The following is a 20,658-nucleotide window of genomic DNA, read 5'->3' on the forward strand; positions in this document are numbered from 1 at the left end:
ACTTGATGTCGATCTTTGTGTGGTGTTGAGAGCTATGGAGGATGAAGATGAAGGGTTCAAGTTGGAGGAGCTAGGGAGAAGCTACCTCTATGATAGCATTAAGAAATGTCCCAAGATTGCCTAAGGAGGGGAAGTCTCCATGGTGGTAGAAGAGGAAGTCTCCAAGGAAGATGGTGTTAGAGTGTAGCGATGCGGAAGCGTAGGACAAAGACTGAGAGAGAGTGAACACAGAGAGGAGAGAGAGAGAGAGAGAGAAAAGGAGACAGTGTAAACGCAGAAAATTCGCGGTGTAATATGCTGTATAAGAGTGCAGAAATACACAAGGGGGCAAAGGAAATATCTCCGTATGTCTTCGACTTGATGACCTTGATCTCCGTCAGCCCGAGCACAGTCTGTCTCAGCCAACAGATCTCAAGATCAGAATCTGAATGATGGGTACTAAAGTGTGCCACAAAACTGGCTATAAATAGCCGAAAAATAGGAAATAATTGCAGCAAGTCGGCTGCATTAAATGTAGCCGACTGCAGTAAATACTGTCCGACCGTAGGTGCTGACGTGGCATTGATGTCCACTCTGTACAGGAAATGACCGGCTAATAGATGGAACCACAAAGGAACGGTGACTAACCCATATCTATAGCCCAAGATGAACTAGTGCAAACATGCATGCTATTTCTAGATTGAAATACAAAACCTTGCAAAAGAGATTAGAATTTATAAAAATAGAGCTCTAGGGTAAGATGCTTTAAAGCAAGACGAAAAAAAAGTAAAGCTAAAATGAAAGAGTAATAGAGTAATGAATGTGTGAATGTATGGATGTCACAGAAGACAAATGAAGGAAATCCTAAAGCCTAAGTTGCCTAAGGACAAAGTAGCCCAAGTAGCCTAAGGACAAAGTAGCGTATGGGCTAGACTCATTAGCCTAAGAAAATGTGAGGCTAGCTTAGAGTACCTTAAGGGTGCTAGCCTAAGTGTGTGCCCACCATCGCACATGGCCATTGGTAGGTTTGTGCCAATGAAACTCATTTTGAGATGTGGAAATGGTCCTAGGTGGGGGTGTAGGAGGAGACCTCAGAATGGATGCAACAAGGGTCCATGGTGAGAAATCTAATGGAATGGGTTTAGTAGACCACTCAGTTGAGCCTTTAGGAGACCTATAATGAGGGGGTTGTTCATGTGCTACATGTTGAGCGGCACGTGCGTAGGGTGGCACCATCTACATGGCTTGAATGTTGGCTGTGTGCGCAAAACCTATTCTTTTCAGAGAGGTGTTGCCAGATGGGTTTAGTTGCTTTAGTGTCTTTGGTTTCGTTTGAGGAAGGGCTATTACCCTTGTTTTGAGTTGCCTTTCCAGTTTTTGAGTTCTTGCCACCTATAGTGTTCCCCTTTGTAGAAGTGGTTACTAGAGTCCCCTTATATGAAAATGGAGAAGAGGACTTCTGTCAGAGTGCAGCGGTGCGGAAGCGTAGGACTGAGAGAGAGAGAACGCAGAGAGAGAAGGGAGAGAAAGAGACAGTGGACAATGAAGATCTGCTGTATAAAGAATGCTGAATACAAAGATATACACGGGCGCAGTGCGCTGGACTGCGTGTCTCCACCTCGACGATGCGACCTGCTGTCCACCTCGAAGTCTGCTGCAGTCTGCACTGTCTGCTGTCTGAAATCTGTGAACAGAGACAGAAATCTGCACGGCACCGGTCTGTAATCTGCGACAGAGAAGAATAGGCAGACTGTTGGAAACGTCGGCAATATATAGCCGAAAAACTGCCTGAAATGGGGCGCCAGAAATAGGGCGCAGCCTGGAGTAAGTTGGCTGCAGGCAGTCGGACTGCCAGGCAGTCGGACTGCCACGTGGCAGTCCGACTGCACAGTCCGACTCTGCAGCAGCCTGCTGGTCCGACTATGCAGCTGCCTGCCCACCAAACAGGCGCCTCAGTAGACGAAAGGGCTACCGTGGGCTGCTTCTTGCTACTCCATGAAATAACACCTGCACCCAAAGTAAAGCAATAACCTGTTGTAGACCGCCTGTGGTCCACGTCACCGGCCCAATCCGAGTCGCTCCAACCTGCAAGTACAAGATCTGACCCATCTGTCCCTGCGGGGTAATGAATCCCCAAATCAGACGTCCCGCTCAGATACCGAAGTATCCTCTGAGCAGCCTGCCAATGCACCGTCTTAGGTTCACTCATGAACCCTGCCAAGAGCCCAACAGCAAAACATAGATCAACCCTGGTGTTGAGAAGCCAAATCAAAGACCCTATCAACTGTTGATAGCGGGAAGCATCCGCCAAAGGAGAAGCTGAGTGGGAAGTGGCCTTCCAGTTCGGATCCATAGGAGTAGAGAGGGCCCGACAATCTTCCATCTCAAAAGACACCAAGAGCTCCTGTACATATCTCTGTTGGGAGAGAAAGATCCCCCTCTGAGACTGATAAATCTCATGGCCTAAAAAGAAATGGAGTAGCCCCAAATCCGTCATCTCGAACGTCCGATGTAAAGCTGACTTTGTCTCCTGGACCTGCTGTGCATCATCACCTGTGACAATCAAATCATCAACATATAATACAAAGAGCACACAACCATCCTCGGAAGTGTGAACATACAGTTGCGGATCGGCCTTGGACCGCCGATATCCCAACTGAGACTGGAGGAACGAATCAATCTTCTCGTTCCAAGCTCGTGGGGCCTGCTTGAGACCATACAGGGCCTTCTTCAACCTGTAGACTTTCCCATCTGAAGAACCAAAGCCAGGAGGCTGCTCAACGTAGATCTCCTCCTTCAAATCACCATTCAGAAAGGCCGACTTCACATCCAACTGATAAACAGGCCATCTCCTATGGCCAGCCAAAGCAAGAACAGCTCTAATGGTTGCCATACGAGCTGTGGGGGCAAAGGTGTCATGACAGTCAATCCCTGGGCGCTGGGCAAAACCCTTAGCAACAAGGCGAGCCTTGTGCTTATCCAAAGTACCATCACTGAGATATTTGGTCTTGAAGACCCACTTGACTCCAATCACCTTCTCCTTGGGGGGGCGTGGCACAAGTGACCAAGTGCCATTCCTCTCAATAGCCTCCAACTCAGCTTCCATAGCTTTCTTCCATGGGGCGGACTGTAAAGCCTCCTTCACGGAGGTGGGCTCTCGATCCTGCATAACATGGGACATCAAACAATAATTGGAGCAAACAAGCTCCGAAGAATGCGCCTGGTGCCTCCGTGATCGCCGCGGACCATCCTGTGGTCCCCACTCCTCAGGAACCCCCTCGATCCCTGAATCACGGAGTGTGTCACGGGCCCAGCGAGGAGGAGGCCGAACCTCCCCTCATCGTTCTCCATCAGTAGAAGACTCTGGAATGTCCACCGGTGGTAACTCCTCAGAAGGATCCGGTGGAACAGTAGACTTTGTGTCAGAAACAGAATCATAATCAAAAGGCACAGGCTCCAGTGGAACTGTAGAAGGAGCCAAACTCTCCCCTGGATCTCCAAGAACGGGATGCTCCTCACCCGGTGAAGTAACCGGAACCTCCACAAACCGCACATCACGGCTAGTATATACATCCCGCTTGACGGGATCATACAGTCGGTAGCCTTGGGACTGGGAGCTGTAGCCAACAAATACTTGTTTTCGGGAAGCCGCTTCAAATTTGTCACGGTGAGTCTTGGGAATGTGAACATAGGCATCACACCCAAAGACTCGAAAGTAAGAAACATCTGGCTTCGTTCCAAAATAAGCCTCAAATGGAGTCATCCCTTCCATGGCCGAAGTAGGAGATCGATTAAGGATATGGACTGCAGTAGCCACAGCCTCGGCCCACAGAACCTGAGGGGTCTGTCGGTGCTCCATCATGGTGCGCGCCATCTCGATCACACTGCGGTTCTTCCGTTCTAGAATACCATTTTCTTGAGGAGTATTGGTATTGGCAAACTCCTGGTGAATTCCTCTATCCGCACAAAACCGAGCAAATTCATTAGACACAAATTCACCTCCCTTGTCGGATCGCAAGGTCTTCAACTTCCGGCCTGATCGGTTCTCCTCAAAGAGAAGCCAATCCTTGAAGTGCGAGAAAGCTTCTGACTTTAGTGCCAAAAAGTAGGCCCATGTCATCCTGCTGTAGTCATCCACGATCAGCATGAAGTACAAGCTCCCACGCAGGGACTCATTCCTCATTGGGCCACATAGATCCGTAGATACTAACTCCATCGGTGAAGTAGACCGCCGCGAAGCGGTGTGGGGAATGGCATCTCTATGCTGCTTCCCCCGTATGCAGGAGACACATGGCTGCTGGCTCACCACTATATCCGGCAATCCTCGAACAAGCTGTCCACGTAACGCCCTCCGAAGATAGTCATAGTTCAGGTGACCAAACCGAGCATGCCATAACTCAGATTGTGACTGTGAGGTAAGAAGAAGAGAAGAGAGGGCAGTGGAAGACTTCAGTTTGTAAATGCCGTTCTCCTCATATCCAGATGATAGAACCTTCCTCGATTCACGATCAAGGACTCGCACAGTAGAACTGTCAAATTCCACCAAAAGACCAAGGGAGCAAATCTTATGAACTGAAAGGAGATGGTACCCTAATCCTGGTACATGCAAAACCTCTGAGGTATGGGTGCCACCTCGTCCATCCGGAATAAGTTGCATCTTACCCCGACCTGCAATAGAAACTGAAGAGCTGTCTCCAATGAGAACCTGCCGACGCGAAGGTCGCAGCTGGGCAACACCATCTGATGAAGGAGTCATGTGCCGTGAGGCACCACTATCAATAATCCACTCTCGAGATTGGGGAGCCGCCATCGCAGCATCAGAAGCATTCGGTGAAGCGTCCTCAATGACAACTAGATGTAGAAATGCAGCTGATGAGGGTGCAGCCACCGCTCCAGAATCCTTGGTTTCCTTCTTCTTGGTGTCCTTCGAGTCTTTGTTAGGGCAATCCTTCTTCCAATGGCCAGTCTTTCCACAAATATGGCATGTGGAGTCTTTGTCCTTGTCCTTGTCCTTGTCCTTCTTGGACTTATTATCCCCCTTCTTCTTCTTTCGGTCCTTCCCCTTCTTCTGAGAGGCTTGACCTGTCAACGCCTCCGTCTTGGAAGCATTCTGTCCTTTTAACTATTCCTCTCGGTCCAAGACCATAGGAACCAACTCTTCCCACCGAAGAGTAGACTCTCGCCCCGAAGCAATAAGGGCAGAGTAAAATGTACCGAATCGTGGCGGCAACTGGGACAAGAGTGTGATCGCCATGTCTTCGGAGGAAATCGGCTTCCCCGCATTCTGAACCTGCATCTGTAGCTGCCTTAGCTTGTTAATGTGTTCCCTTAGCGAAGAAGACTTATTGACGGACAAGGTCCGCATCTGTACCTCCAAAGAAACCCTCTTCATCAAGGTCATCCGATTGTACATTTGATCAAGCTCCAGCCATATCTCACGAGCCACCGTCAAGTGCTCGATGTGAGCGATCACGGCTGTAGTGCATGATAGAAAGAGAAAGGATCGAATCCTGGCATTCAGTTTGTCCCAATGAGACTGGGCCCTGGCCAACTCCGCACGAGCATCGGAAGAGAGTTTGGACTCATCTCTTACCGAAGGCCGGTCAATATCTTCCTGTACCAACTCCGCCAAATCATAGGACTCAAGAATGGCCAACATCATAACGCGCCAAATGCGGTAGTTGTCGCCGTCGAGCTTCTGATCTGTAGGAAGAGCCGGTAGGACAGGCACCTTCCGGTCCATAATCGCCTGGAACTCCAAGTCCATCTCTGTAGACATCTTCACCTGCAATGCCTTCTCAAACGCAAAAGCAGCCCCCTCTGACTGAGTAAACTCAGCCTGCTAAGGCTCTTCCGCGTCCCGAAGCTTCTTCACCCGCCGGAGGCGATGAAAAAGCAAAACCTGTACTTTTAGGTTGAAAACTCAAACTTCCTCCGCGTCAAACAGCAGTAAACAGCAGCAAATCCACCACCTGTACTCCTTTCCTGTGCGCCCACACTCGTTTCAGCCTTGTTCCAAGGCGCAGCCCTCCTGTCTGCCCTTAAACGCAAAAAAACGCAAATTTGTGTCGCGATGGATACTCCTCTTCAGGTTGATTCTGCGCTCAGTCAGCCCTTAAACACTGCTCTGATACCATGTCAGAGTGCAGCGGTGCGGAAGCGTAGGACTGAGAGAGAGAGAATGCAGAGAGAGAAGGGAGAGAAAGAGACAGTGGACAATGAAGATCTGCTGTATAAAGAATGCTGAATACAAAGATATACACGGGCGCAGTGCGCTGGACTGCGTGTCTCCACCTCGACGATGCGACCTGCTGTCCACCTCGAAGTCTGCTGCAGTCTGCACTGTCTGCTGTCTGAAATCTGTGAACAGAGACAGAAATCTGCATGGCACCGGTCTGTAATCTGCGACAGAGAAGAATAGGCAGACTGCTGGAAACGTCGGCAATATATAGCCGAAAAACTGCCTGAAATGGGGCGCCAGAAATAGGGCGCAGCCTGGAGTAAGTTGGCTGCAGGCAGTCGGACTGCCACGTGGCAGTCCGACTGCACAGTCCAACTCTGCAGAGGCCTGCTGGTCCGACTGTGCAGCTGCCTGCCCACCAAACAGGCTATGATCTCTAACAACTTCTTGTGGACTTGGTCACGCAGCCTCGTGTAACGCAAGGACTAGCATTCAAACTGATAGGTTGGCAATCAAGATAATGAAATAACATGCTACATAAAGTGGAAGTATTTAGAAGATAACTTGTTTAGGAAGAATGTAATTTGATAATCATTTGACTTCGGTGAGCCACTACTTTCTTGTGCTTGTGTAGCCACCACACAGTATTCGGTAAAGTGACCAATCTGCTTACATTTGTAGCATTGCATGGACAAAGAGCACTTTTGCCAAGAAGCCTTGCCAATGACTGAAATAAGGATTGAAGTAAAGGTTAAACCTTTGAGATTGAAGCAGACAAGAGTCAACACTCTCTAGTGAGTCAAAATGAGGATATGAAGGCATGATATGAACAAATAATCCATAATGCTCAACACTTGTTTGGCTTATGAGCTTGGAAACCACATTTGTCGAGGAACAATGAGCAAATAGAAGCCTTTGCAAAGAAAAACAAAAATCACATTATATCTATCCAAACATGTGTTAGAAGTGGATGCAGGAATGGAAGCATGAAAGAATGGTGAAATAAAATAGTTGAACACAAGACAAAAGAGAGAGAAAAGAGAAAAACACAAGAGCACTGCAAATGGGAACTCAAGATCCGCTTGGGAAATGGAATCCATATACTAAACACAAGATAGTTGTGTACAACAATGAGCCAGTAGTTGCGTGGGCATTGGCATTAGCTCCCTCTCTCCAAGAGGGCATGCACTAGATTTGCAAGTGATGAATGACTGAATGTGGAGGAGCCCAAATATATAGAATAAAATAATGCCAAGAAAGTGATTAGGTAAGCTACCTTTAATGCTGGTTGGCCAACATAAAATGCTAAAATAATCATCAAAATGACAAATAGAAAATACCTAAATAATATTTAAATGCTTGGCACATCCCAGACTCACTCATGAGTTGACTATATTGCTAACACCCTCTATTAGATCATGGGCGGTTTGATACAATACATGATACAATGATAATGACTCACCATAGGGCATACAAGAAAAACCACCAGAATATGACCATGGATATCGAAGTAGTGGGTGATCAAGCCATAACCAAAGTGCATCGAAGAGAATTTGATTGTCAGTGTTGATCGTACCAAGCACTTCTTTGTGTCTATCATCGATGCCTTGCAGTAGTATATATGATCTGTGAGAAATCAGAATCAGCTATGGAGAGAGATGAGAGTGACAATCAGGGAGCTGAAGCAAGAGTGTAGAGTGTACTTGCTGAACTAAAAAGAAAGAGTGAAGGTACAACCTAAGTTAGGTCAAGGGTTGATCTAAACAGCCCTCCACTAATAATTGACTAGAGTTAAGGTAACTAACTCTAGTCCCTAGTGTCACTACTTTTAAATATGAAGATAGTAGGTACACACACACACACAAAAGAATCCACACCACACGAATTACATGGACCCTGCCTAGAATTGGCAAATTCTAACATCCCCCTGTAGTGCCAATGTGATGAAGTACAAGGATGATCAATCACTAAAGGGCGATAAGTTTAAGTATTCTCGAAAAGTGTCAAACTTCTTGTGTGGTAGTGGCTTGGTGAAAATGTTTGTAACATTTTCTTGTGTGGGTACATACATCAAGTTGATCTCTCGTGCATTGCATCTCTCTCTGACATAATGGTAATATACCTTAATGTGTTTTGTGTGAGCATGAAACACAGGATTTCGTGCCATTGCAATAGCACTTTGATTGTCGGAAAGAATGGGTATAGGACCCTCCAATGGTAAATGTAGATCAGCCACCAATAATTTATGTAACCATACACATTCCATTGTTGTCGTGAAGGCTGCCTTGTACTTAGCCTCGCAAGACGAAGTAGCCACTGCAGGTTGTTTGCTTAGCCATGACATGCATGAATGGTCCAAAAAGAAACAATGTCCACTAGTAGATTGCCTAGTGTCTGCATCACTAGCCTAATTTGAATCACTGCAAGCTTGTAAGTGCGAGTCTTCCCCCTTGGGAAATAATAATACATGTGATTGAGTACCTTGCAAATATTTGAAGATGTGCTCAACAACTTGCCAATGCACGGTTTGTGGGCTGTGCATATACCTGTTCACCTGAGATACTACATATTGAATGTCAGGGTGTGTGTTGCAAAGGTAAATAAGGCAACCAACAACCTGGTTGGAAATTGCAACATCAGGCATCTCTTCATCATGCATAGATAACTTTAAACTTGGCTTCATAGGATTGCACATAGATTTGCAATCTTGCATATTAAACCCTAAAACAACTTATCCGCATACCATGATTGTGACATGATGATACCATGCTGATTTTGGGTTAATTGAATCCCCAACTAATAGTGTAGGAAGCCCATATCTAATATAGCAAATGTATGTTTTCAATTCAGCCTTAAAATCTGCAAATTTTCCCTCTATAGATCTAGTGAGCAGCATGTCATCTACATAAAGAATGATAATCAGCAAATCTCTCCTTTCATTCTTAATGTATAGAGTGGGAGCTGTTGGACTATTTTTGAACCCTTTGCTGGGGAAATAAGCATCAATTTTAGAGTACCATGCACGAGGAGCTTGTTTGAGACCATAAGGAGCTTTATGCAGCTTGCATATCATGTGCTCTTTTCCTTTAACCACAAATCCTGGAGGTTGTGACACATAAACATCCTCATACAAAATCCCCATTCAATAATGATGTCTTAGTGCCCAATTGATGTACTTTCGAGCCATAATTAGCAGCATTAAACAATCACACATCTCACCGTGCTCATACAGGATGCAGGAGCAAAAGTTTCCTCATAATCTTTGCCCTTCTTCTACGCATAGCCTTTTGCTGCCAATCGTACTTTGTACCTGTTAGTAGTACCATCAGCCTTGCGTTTGAGTTTAAAACCCATTTTGAAAAGGAGAATTGAGAGATATGCTTGGGAAATGGAATCCATATACCAAACACGAGTTGCGTACAATAGCGAGTCATTGGCTGTGTGGGCATTGGCACTGGCTCCCTCTCTCCAATAGGGCATGCATTGGATTGGCAAGGAATGAATGATTGAATGTGGAGGAGTAGCCGAAATATATAAGATAAAATAGTGCTAAGAAAGTGATCAGATTGGCCAACATAAAATGCTAAAATAATCATCAAAATAACAAATAAAAAAATCACCTAAATAATACTAAAATGGTTGGCATATTTGAGACTCACTCATGAGCTGACTATATCGCTAACAACATGCACACATGAACATACTCGTGCAGGCATTTATGTATGCAAGCACATGTTTACACAGATCACTAGTAATGTCGGATTTAGAAAGAAAGAAAGATCTATTAACGTCTTTGAAAGGTCGGAATGGCCTATGAGACCATAACTAATACAACCGGCATCATCATCTCTTATCAGAGAAGAAAACAGAAATTTGTCTTGGTCTACATGATAAATTGAAATGGAAAATGAAGAATATGGAAAATTGAGAAACTAAAAAGAGTATAAAATATTTCCCTCTCAGTGTATGGAATCCACCAAGACTTTGCAAGCTATCCCGAGTGACTCAACGTGGTAATCTTCGTTTGTAACGAGCAATCGTAATGCGAATGTGTTGCATATGAGCATGCCCAAGTTGCCGAGGAGGTACCCTAGGGCGTTGTGCTCTACATAACATTGTAGCTCTGTCTACCGTGTTGCCTCTTGATGATGTCCCTCGATGGCGCTTGTCAGAGGAGATGTAGTGTCTAAGGTAGCAGTCGCTGGGGGGGTTAGCTATACTGAAAAAGTCTGTAATTGCTCTCTGGAGGGGTGGATGTGAGTGGGGTTGCCTCCGATCTTGTAACAATGTTGCTCTGCGCCATTGGAGCTCCAATAAGAAAAGGCCTAGACACCTCTGGTCCTCATAGTCCATCACCCTTCTCAATGGTTCAAAGCTGTTCTTAAAGAGGCAATGGTAGTGGCCTTGGATATTGTAGTAGATAGTGCATCTACAAATGTAGTGTTCCTCCATCTCTGCCTCCCATCCACAGAGTTGGCACATCCTCTCATTTGCTGCAACATGGCTCCATTGACATGTTTCAATCATCACTTGATGTTATGAGGCGCGGATGTGTCCAATAGCAACTCGAAGCTTGTGAGAAAGTTGAGCATCCATATATCTCAGCCTCACTAAGAAACCATCATGGGAAAGTTGCAAGAAGGGACATTGGTATTGTGCCATCTTCGTGCTTAACGGGAAAGGAGGCTTGGAGCAAGCTAGGGTGAATTTTAGGATTGCATGGTTGGTTGCTAGATCAGTCGGCTTGTCAGATATCTTAAAATGCTTAATTTTTGGAAGTAATGCTAGTGAGTGCCCATTACATAGTCCACAATGCTGGCTGCCTTTTTGCTGTTCCAACAAGTGAAAGCATCCGCTCTCAGCCATCTCGATAAGCCATTGAATATAGCTAATCCATGAGCACTTCCTAATGCTAGCAAATGGGATCCATATGTTGTGATCTCCTTATCTTGAGATGCCCTGTCAGCCCTAGTTTGTTCAATGCCAACTCCTTAAATATCTCATGTTTAGTATCATAAAAGGCTGATTGCTCCCTTCTTGTTCATTAGTAGTATGTCCTTGATGCTTGCATACCTCATTATATCCTCATGTAGTACTTCAAATGGTGATCCCTCCCCAGGGGTAAATGTTGAATCGGTAGGTGGGAAGTAACATACTGCAACATATAGATCCCTCGAGCGCTCTATCCTTAGCCTTACCAACATAAATCTAGCTTGCACTTCTCGTGACATCACATGAATTGTGTCTTGGAGGCTCTCATGATAAGAAATAGACACCCCACTCGACCCTTTGGTTCTCCCTAGCCTACAAGGCTGAGGCTTGTAAACACTCTCCTTTTTTGTATCCCACATCATCTAGTAATCTAGAACTTATACATTGATGTCTCTTTGTATACATAGCTATGCCTATCCCATGGAAAGTATCTTCAAAATACCTTGCATCAAGTCTCGTTGAACCATTACAATTCCAAACGTACATCCTTAATGTCTCATAGGCCGTTTACCGGCATCGTGACCTTCACTCTACTATGATTACTATGGCATCTCTATATACAGCATACTTGCCTTCTTTACGTGCCGCCAATAGCGTTGGCATGCTGGCCCTTCTATGCTCTAATTGTGTGGGTGTAAGATCCTCGTCGAGATAAACCTTTTCACCTTTCAAAGCCTTTCGTTTTGAGAGGAAGGCCCTCTTATTTTCCATGTCCGCAAATTTCAGCATGAGGATCCGACCTGTTTGTCACTTTGATCATCCACTCTCGAGGTATCCATAATGCGTGTCTCATTCGCACCCATCTTAGTGCGCAAAGTGTTTTAGCATCCTCTAGGGGGGTTCTTTCAACCCACCCCACCACACATAAGTAATGCATGGAGTTTCCTTTTTGCTTTCTCTTGGAGTGTTGCATTCATCATTTCTACTTTGTTTTGAGGCATTCCTTTGTTTCTTTTGACTACCTCAATCCATTGTGCATTTTCTTTCATTGTATGCTTGACATTTTCTACTTTCTTTTGAGCTCCCTCTACCACATTGACCCATGTGTGCATGTCCTTTTTTAAACTTTCCACCTCTTTCTTTAATTCCAGTGCAATTGGCATTGCTGTTTGTGCATCCATCATTGACTTGTGTGTCGCTAATTTTTTCTTACATGCCTGATGCCTCTAACTGCCTTTTCAGCTCAGCAATCTCCATATCCTCAGCTGCTATGCGTGCATTTGTATCAGATTTCAATGCATCCATATCTACTTTCCAGGCATCACTTACTTGTTCAAGTTATCTATCATATCAACCTGCAGGTCAATCTTGATTTCTTTGTATTTTGCATCACCCCAGCCATTAATGCATGATTTCCTGTTTGCATCTATAGCAGCCCTTAGTTCCCTTTTGAATGTCTCTTGCAATTTGTCATATATGTCTTTTTGCTTTGTATCCATGTCGTTCATGACTTTTTGTTGCATGCTTCCCCACACCTTCATACATGTTTTCAGGTTTGCATCCATTTTAGCATTTAATTCCTTTCCCCATGTTTCTTGCATTGTATTCATGTCGCTTGTCACCTTGTCAATCATTGGCATACATATTGCTGCAATCTCATCTCTTATGAGGGCTTTCATGTCATCCAAACCGTTTGTTGCAATCCGCCTTTGCATCTTTGTCCATCACTTAGCACTTGTGGGAGTGGCATTTTCACGAGCTCTCCTTCTGTTTTGTCTATAGTGAAACTTTTCGTCTTTAGTTGGAGTCTTGTACTGCCCCTCTGATGCAGTGCCTCCTATGGTCAGCCGAATTGGTTGTGTGTCAAGTTCGTCTCATGTCCACTGGTTTCTGTTTCAGTAGTCTCTGCCATCTAGCAATATTACCCTGTCCTTTCCCTAGTTAAATGTTTGTCCAATGGGTCTGTTCTTTCCTAGTCACTTGTCCATGAGTGGTATCCAGTGGGTTAAAGTTCCGAGTCCTTGATTGGTTTTTGAGGGTGTTAAGCTGGATGATTTAGATTTTTCTTCAGTCTTTACTTCTCACTGTTTCATATAGCCTCTCTTTTCTTTGATTGTTGGTCTTTTGAGGTGGAGATGGCATTTTAAGTGTGATTTCCCTTACCTCAGTTTTTCTGGTGCAGTGGGTGGCCTTTTGAATGCTACATTTGGGAATGCAACCGAGCTGATCATTTCTTTATTTGCTCTTGAGAATGGATTGACAAGGGTTGTGCAACTCTCCCTTTTGGGTTCCATTTTATCAAACATGCTACTTGTATTGGGTTGTGCCTTTTTCTCAGGTGGTATTGCTCACCTGGATGGAGATCAAAAGTTTAATCAGGTAGAAGCTTTTTGGAGTTGCTGATATGGATTTAGTTTTTCTTGTTTCTTTTTCTGTTGGCAATGCTGTGATTATTGAAAATTCAGTCTTCAAAGTAAATGATTTTTGAACCTGTGTTTCAGGAAGCAGCTGTTGTGAACTCTGGTTTACTATTGATGGCAGTGATGGGGCTTCTTTTTCCAGCAGTTTTGCATTCTACACACACTGAAGTTCATGATGGTGTATCTGAATTATCTCTATCCAGGTTTAGCAGCTGTGTAATGCTAATAGCATATGCTGCTTACCTGTATTTTCAATTGAAAAGCCACAGGCAGCTGTATGATGCTCCAAATGAAGTGAGTGTGTTTTATCTAGTGTAACAGTTACAAGTTAGTCAAGGTGTGTTTTCTAGTTCATGCAATTCTGACAGGAATTATTTACTGTCCTCTGATATTTTGTTAGGATTTGAATCCTTTTTTTGAACTCTAGAGATCTCAGTCATAAATGACTCTATCTTTTTGATCGTCAGCCTTTTGTTGGGCATGGGCATGTTCTGTTTAGTGGCCCTTTTGTATTGGCACTCTGCTAGTGTTATGGAACTCCCATAAATCCTACCTGCAATTGATGTACTGATGATGGTTTTGAGGTAGTAGATGCTTCTGGGTACCAGCTGCTTGTTGGCTTGTTGCTTTACTTAACCAACCCTGTCTTGATATCTTGTTTTTGTCCAGTGAGTGTGCTCAGTCAGTTCTCTCTGTATGTCATCTTCTCATTGGCAAGCTAGGATGAGAGTGCTAAAGTGTCTATGAGATACCCATACATTTGCAGATTCGCTATCAGTAGGGTGCTGCTCTTCAGGGACGTATTGATACTGATTGGCCAGGTGATGTGGATGCCAGGAGTGTCAGAAGTGGAGCAGCGGTGGAAGCATAAACATGTGCTGAAATAAATTGCTGAAACACAAGACAAAAAGAGAAAAGAAAAGAACACGATACAGATGAGAACTCAGATGTATGCACGGGAAATGGAATCCATATATCTGAACACGAGACAGTCGCATACAACAATGAGTCACTGGCTGCATGGGCACTGGCACTGGCTCCTCTCTCCACAGAGTCTATAGATGGTGAAGATGAAGTGATTGACTGAGGAGGAGCCACTGAGTATAAATAGGCTGAAAAAGTGGGGAGCAATAATGCTGGTCGGACAGCATTTAATGCTGGCCGACTGGTGCATAAAATGCTCCACTGGCATAAAATGCCACACCAGAAAAATACCTAATAAAAATGCTCAGCCCAGATCAAGCTCAGACTCACACATGAGCTGACAAATACTCTACTAACACCCTCTCTCAGATCATGGGTGATCTGATGCAATACAATAGTACAATGAAAAGGGATCAGAAACTATACAACATAGAACCACCAAGTAGAACCATGGATACCCAAGCAGTGGGTGATCAAGCCACCACCAAGGTGCCTCGGAGAGAACCTGATGTCAATGTCGATCGTACCAAACACGTGAAAATAGAGAAGATCATAGCATGTCTCTGTGTCCATCACCAATGTCTCTCAGTAGCATACAAGACCATCCTGTCAAAAATGCCTCTGAACATAGGTGACCATGGATTCCCCGCCTTTGGCCAAACCGCCAAAGTGTCCCCTCATGTGAGCTCCAGACGAAAGCCTCCCGCTCTCTGTCAGATAACCAGCTCAGCATGAACCTGGATGTCAATCCCAGCTCTAGGATTTGATTCCGCCAGACTGAAGTCGATGCATCAGGGACGTCCCTCTCTGGAACCTGTGCACCTGTATAAAAATATAGATGAGGCGCGGCTGCCCCATCTAAACACCCGCTCACACTCCCTCTCTGGCACAAGAGAGTCGTGAGGGATGACCTCATCACCACCACTAGAAAGCAGCCGAGGAAGGGGCCACCAAGCCCTTCCCGCGATCCGAAGAAGACGATCCCTTCCGCGCCTTGGACTTCACCTTGGTCGGAGGATCGAAGTCAGAGTCTGATGAAGGAGAGGACTCATCGGTAGAGTCAGCATCCCGCTTCATCTTCTGCTCCTTCTTCTTGGAAGCCGCTAACTTCTTGCAGTCCTTCTGCAAATGTCCCTTCTTGCCACAGTGGTAACACTGGGCCTTCGACTTCTTCTTCCCGTCACCCCTCTCTGAAGCTACATAAGCCTCACCTCCATAATGTGCCGGAAGCCGCCCCTGTAATCTCAAGGATATCGCATGGTTGTCCTCATCAAAATCTTCAGGAAGAGGAAAAGGACGAAGAGGTCGAGCAATAGCTCCACAGATGATGTACCATAGCTGCTTCTGCACAAACCAAGCTTTCATGACAGCACTCCATGTGAGATAATCAGGTCCATGTAACTTATCATCAGTGGAAGTGCACAAAGGAGCCATATGGAGAGGATAAGAAGAGAAGTAGAGAAGAGATGGAATTTAGAGAGGAAACACAGCCAAAACACAAGCACAGACTACAAAAAATGAGAGTTCACATGCAAGATAACCCAAAATCTGATCAATAGAAGACAAAATCTGCTGCAGGAAGTCAAAAAATCAGTCAAAAACTGCCAAAAACAGCAAAAACGGCCTGAATTAACAGTCACCCAGCCACGAGAGACGCTGAATCAGCAAAACGCAGGCTGTAAACTGGAGAAAAACAGGTAGAAAACTGTCGCCAGCAGCTGCAGATGAAAAACGCAGGCAGCAGAGGGTACGTAGGCAGCAGAGGGTGCGGGGGCAGCAGGCGATGGCAAAACTGCAAAAAACGCAGGCTGAAAACAGCCCCAAAACAGGTCGCTTGGCTGCGACAGCAGTCGTCTGATCAGCAGGGGTACAAAACAGTATTGAAATCAGCAAGAAAACACAGCAGAAACACAAATCCTGAAAACTGATACCATGTCAGAAGTGGAGCAGCGGTGGAAGCATAAACATGTGCTGAAATAAATTGCTGAAACACAAGACAAAAAGAGAAAAGAAAAGAACACGATACAGATGAGAACTCAGATGTATGCACGGGAAATGGAATCCATATATCTGAACACGAGATAGTCGCATACAACAATGAGTCACTGGCTGCGTGGGCACTGGCACTGGCTCCTCTCTCCACAGAGTCTACAGATGGTGAAGATGAAGTGACTGACTGAGGAGGAGCCACTGAGTATAAATAGGCTGAAAAAGTGGGGAGCAATAATGCTGGTCGAATAGCATTTAATGCTGGCCGACTGGTGCATAAAATGCTCCACTGGCATAAAATGCCACACCAAAAAAATACCTAATAAAAATGCCCAGCCCAGATCAAGCTCAGACTCACACATGAGCTGACAAATACTCTACTAACAAGGAGATCTTATGAAGATTTTTCTCTCTCTTCATAGTGGTTTGATATGTAGACTTGGTCTAGCCAAAAGCAGCCCACAATGACAGGTCTTCTTTAAAGTCAAGAGTATTGGGCCTTCAATGATGTTACACTTGAGATCCTTTATTTGGGACAATCTTTGGAGGAGTTGGGCTATCTTTGACAACCACCTACTATGCTGTAGACCAAGAGTCAGAGTGCCACAATATTGGCTTGGAACCCATTATACTACATGAACAGTTGTAGTGCCATGGCATTGACATGGGATGCAGCCTTTGCATTGAAGGACGAAGTGTCAAAAATAACAAGTGTGCTTTGTTACCATGTCAAAATAAGTGACGGTGCAAAGAGGCAATAGGGTTCGCGGGGAGTAACACAGAGTGTGTATGGCAAACATTGAGAGAGAAGAGAAACTCAGAAACACAAGAAGAACATGGTGATGATGCACTGAATGATGCTATGAGAAGAAAAGCTGATATAACGGAGCTGAAGCTTAGAAGATGACTGCATTGTCCTATCTGAATCAGGTGGCAACACTTGTGGGAAATCTACACAATGAAGGGAGTAAAATGCAGTCCTCCGAGTAGTGGGCTATTGAAGTAATCACTGGAAGGTGAAGGATAGCTGTTGAGGAAGTGAACGGCAGTCCTCTGATGCTGTTGGAGATGTGGAAGACGATCATCAGGTGTCGAGGGAGCGAATTGCAATCCGCTGATGTTGGGGAGTGACTTGGGCAGCAAAATGCAAATCCTAGAGTGTCGAAGCTGTCAAACACAGGGAGAGAAGCCGATATGTTGATGCCAGGTGGATTATGATGACGGAAGATGATGGAGAATGAGTTGGTCTGCAAAAACGCAGGGCCCAATAGCCTTTGTGACGGACGAGTGACGCTAGGTGATGGAGGAGGAGCCAGGCTACAAAAACCCAAGTCCCAACAGCCCTTGTGATAGACGAGTGACGCTAGGTGATAGAGGAGGAGCCAAGCTGTAAAAACGCAGGTCCCAATAGCCCCTGTGATAGACAAGTGATGAAATCATTGACGCTCGGTGATGTAAAAACGCAGGTTCCAATAGCCTCTTGAACCTAAGTAGTCGAGGGTGGAGAAAAGGGAGCATAAGGCTGAGCCAAGGATGGGCAACAATCTCTCTCTCTCTCTCTCTCTCTCTCAGTGGAGTGGATGTCAGAGCTGAAGTAATAGAAGGGGTCGAACAACCGTGGTCTCTTAAAGGAGCGGATTGCAGAAGTAATAGAAGGGGTCCAACAATCACTCTCTCTTGGGGGAGCAGATTGCAAAATCATGGTTGTCGGGGCATTCCTAAAACCCTAGAAGTAGAATCAACCTCTGTAGCGCATTGCGGTGGCCGTGAGGAGATCGTGGTACTATTCGATCCTCTTGTGGCTTGAAAGGGCTTAGTGTACATCTGATGCATCTTATTGCCTTGAGCATAAAAAGTTGAAAGCGGATGCAGAATAAACTCTATGGCCCAAAAGGGAGAGGTGGCACAACGAGTGTTTGGGGGTAGATACATATACTCCGACGGGGTAGGGAGCAAAGGTTCATGGTGGCAAGCATTGGTGGGGGTTCCGATGATGTTGGCAGAGCACCTAGTGGTTTGTCCATCTGTGTGGGGAGAAGTCACAACACCGGAGTGTCAACCTATAAAAGGGTGGGTGGGTGGAAGGGGAACAGAAGGGTATTTCTGTCTCTTGGTGATGTAGTGGAAATGAAGGGGAAAATCAGTAGATGATGTCAAATCCGCAACCTATCTTTGCCTTCTTTGATGAAGAGGGTCTTTAGCTCTCTAAGGTCTTGCGCTGTGATATCATGTCAAAAATAATAGGTATGCTTTGATACCATGTCAAAATAAGCGACATTGCAGAGAAATAGTAGGGTTTGCAGGGAGCAACAAAAAGTGTGTATGGCAAGCATTGAGAGAGAATAGAAACTCATAAACACAAGAAGAACATGGTGATGATGCACTGAATCATGCTATGAGAAGAAAAGTTGATACAGTGGAGTCGAAGCGCTCAAAAGATAACTGCATTGTTGTGTCTGAATTAGGGAACAATACCTATGGAAAATCTGCACAATGAAGGGAGCGAAACACTATTCTTTGGGCAGTGGGCTATTGAAGTAATCATTGAAAGGTGACAGACAGTTGTCAAGGGAGCGAACCATAGTCCTTTGGTGTTGCGGACATGTGGAAGATGATCATAGCTATCGAGGGAGCGTACTGTAGTCCTCTGATGTCGGGGAATGACTTGGGCAGCAAAATGAAAATCCAAGTATTGGAGTTGTCAAACATAGGGAGAGCAGCCTAGATGTTGACGCCATACGATGGAGAATGAGTTGGGTTTGCAAAAACACAAGTTCCAATAGCCTCTGTGACAGAGGGGTGAAGCTAGGTGATGGAGGAGAAGCCAAGCTGCGAAAACACAGGTCTCAATAGCCTCTATGACAGATGATTGACACTAGGTGATAGAGGAGTAGCCAGGGTGCAAAAACGCAGGTCCCAACAGCCCTTCTGATAGATGAGTGATGCCAGGTGATGGAGGAGAAGGTAGGCTACATAACCGCAAGTCCCAATAGCCTCTGTGGTAGACGAGTTATGAAATCATTGATGCTCAATGATGTAGATTGTCGACAGAGGCTAAGATACTGATGCCAAGCTAGAGATGATGACACCAGGCAAGGAAGAGATCTCGACAATGAAAAACGCAGGTGAAGGTGGAGTCTGAAAAGGAGAAGGGTGCTAATGCCAAGTAGATGATGGTGACGCCAGGTGGAAGATGCCCCAAACGCAAGGCTTGATGCTGGAATAGAGTGCTTGAAGTAGTAGAGGAAGGGTGAAGGCAGACACGAGCCATGAACCGCAATGTCCTGTTGAAGGGGTGTGAGGGCAGTGGAAGGGGCTGGTGAGGGAAGGGAAGTGGTGGTGGTGATTGAAGAAGGTGGTGAAGAATGAATGAAGGGAGAGATTTGAGAATGAATGAAGTGATTGCCTCTTTATAGGCATAAGTTGTCTAGGGTGGTGCACCATTGTGTGGGTGCCCTATGAAAAAGTGGCCAAAATGTAGACACCAGTCCTTTTTGGGATTGTCAGTGCGAAACCCTAAATGAAGTGTGTGAACTGAAGAAGTGGATTCTCAAAACCAAGCACATCAAGATGATCAGTGTCCATTAACATCTTGTTTGGGGGTTAATTGAACAGGTGGCAAACATTGTTTAGCATGTCCCTACCTTGGACAATGTGGCTAATCTCTTCACCTAGGCTTTACCATGGAGCAGCCTGTATCAACTACTTCCCCTGCCAGTTTAGCCTTTGAGAGGGTTTGGTTCTTGCCCCCCTTTCATAGCTCCCTTTTGTGCTTTATTTGGGCTTTCTTTTCTCATTTTGCTAAGATCTGGTTTTCTTGATGTTGCCCCACTGTTTGGCACTATGACTCACCTTGAGTGGTGTCTCATCAGGCATGTTTTCATATCATTGTACCCAAAAGCTAATCTAACTCCATTTTCTCCAGACCCATTTTTTTCCAAGGTGCCCCAGTATTTTGCACCACCTTGAGTGGTGTGCTGTCAGTCATCTATTTGTGTAATTGCAATCTCATTTTCGTTTTAGCATAATTGATTAACATTCTCCTCTCGAGTTAGTTCTTTCTCGCTTGTATCATTGTGTAAACAAGTGCAAAAAAGCTGTGTGCCTTTATGTATATCACTTCATCACTACTTGTGAAGGTCTTACTAGCAATGTGAAACTCCCACTACCAATGCATCACCACTTGGCCGTGCAAAAGCAAAGGACCTAAAGAGATAGGATGTGCCTATGTTT

General features: G+C 45.2%; 1 protein-coding gene across 6 annotated transcripts in view; it reads left to right on the forward strand.

Moving 5' to 3' along the window:
* The window catches only part of LOC148028602 (vacuolar cation/proton exchanger 3-like), a 43,337-nt gene that overhangs the window by 13,809 nt on the left and 8,870 nt on the right, over window positions 1-20,658 (forward strand). For all 6 annotated transcript variants that reach the window (XR_015692515.1, XM_087688876.1, XM_087688873.1 and 3 more), the window contains exons 5-6: window positions 13,275-13,471; window positions 13,594-13,806. Coding sequence is in view for 5 of the 6 variants with exons in the window: in XM_087688876.1 (XP_087545002.1) it covers window positions 13,275-13,471; window positions 13,594-13,806 (410 nt within the window). In the remaining variant the exon portion in view is untranslated. The remainder of the gene's footprint in view (window positions 1-13,274; window positions 13,472-13,593; window positions 13,807-20,658) is intronic.

The sequence above is a fragment of the Lygodium microphyllum genome, chromosome 11 (genome assembly GCF_053477565.2).
Source record: "Lygodium microphyllum isolate KBCC chromosome 11, Lygodium_microphyllum_v1.1.10, whole genome shotgun sequence".
Taxonomy (NCBI): Eukaryota; Viridiplantae; Streptophyta; class Polypodiopsida; order Schizaeales; family Lygodiaceae; genus Lygodium; species Lygodium microphyllum.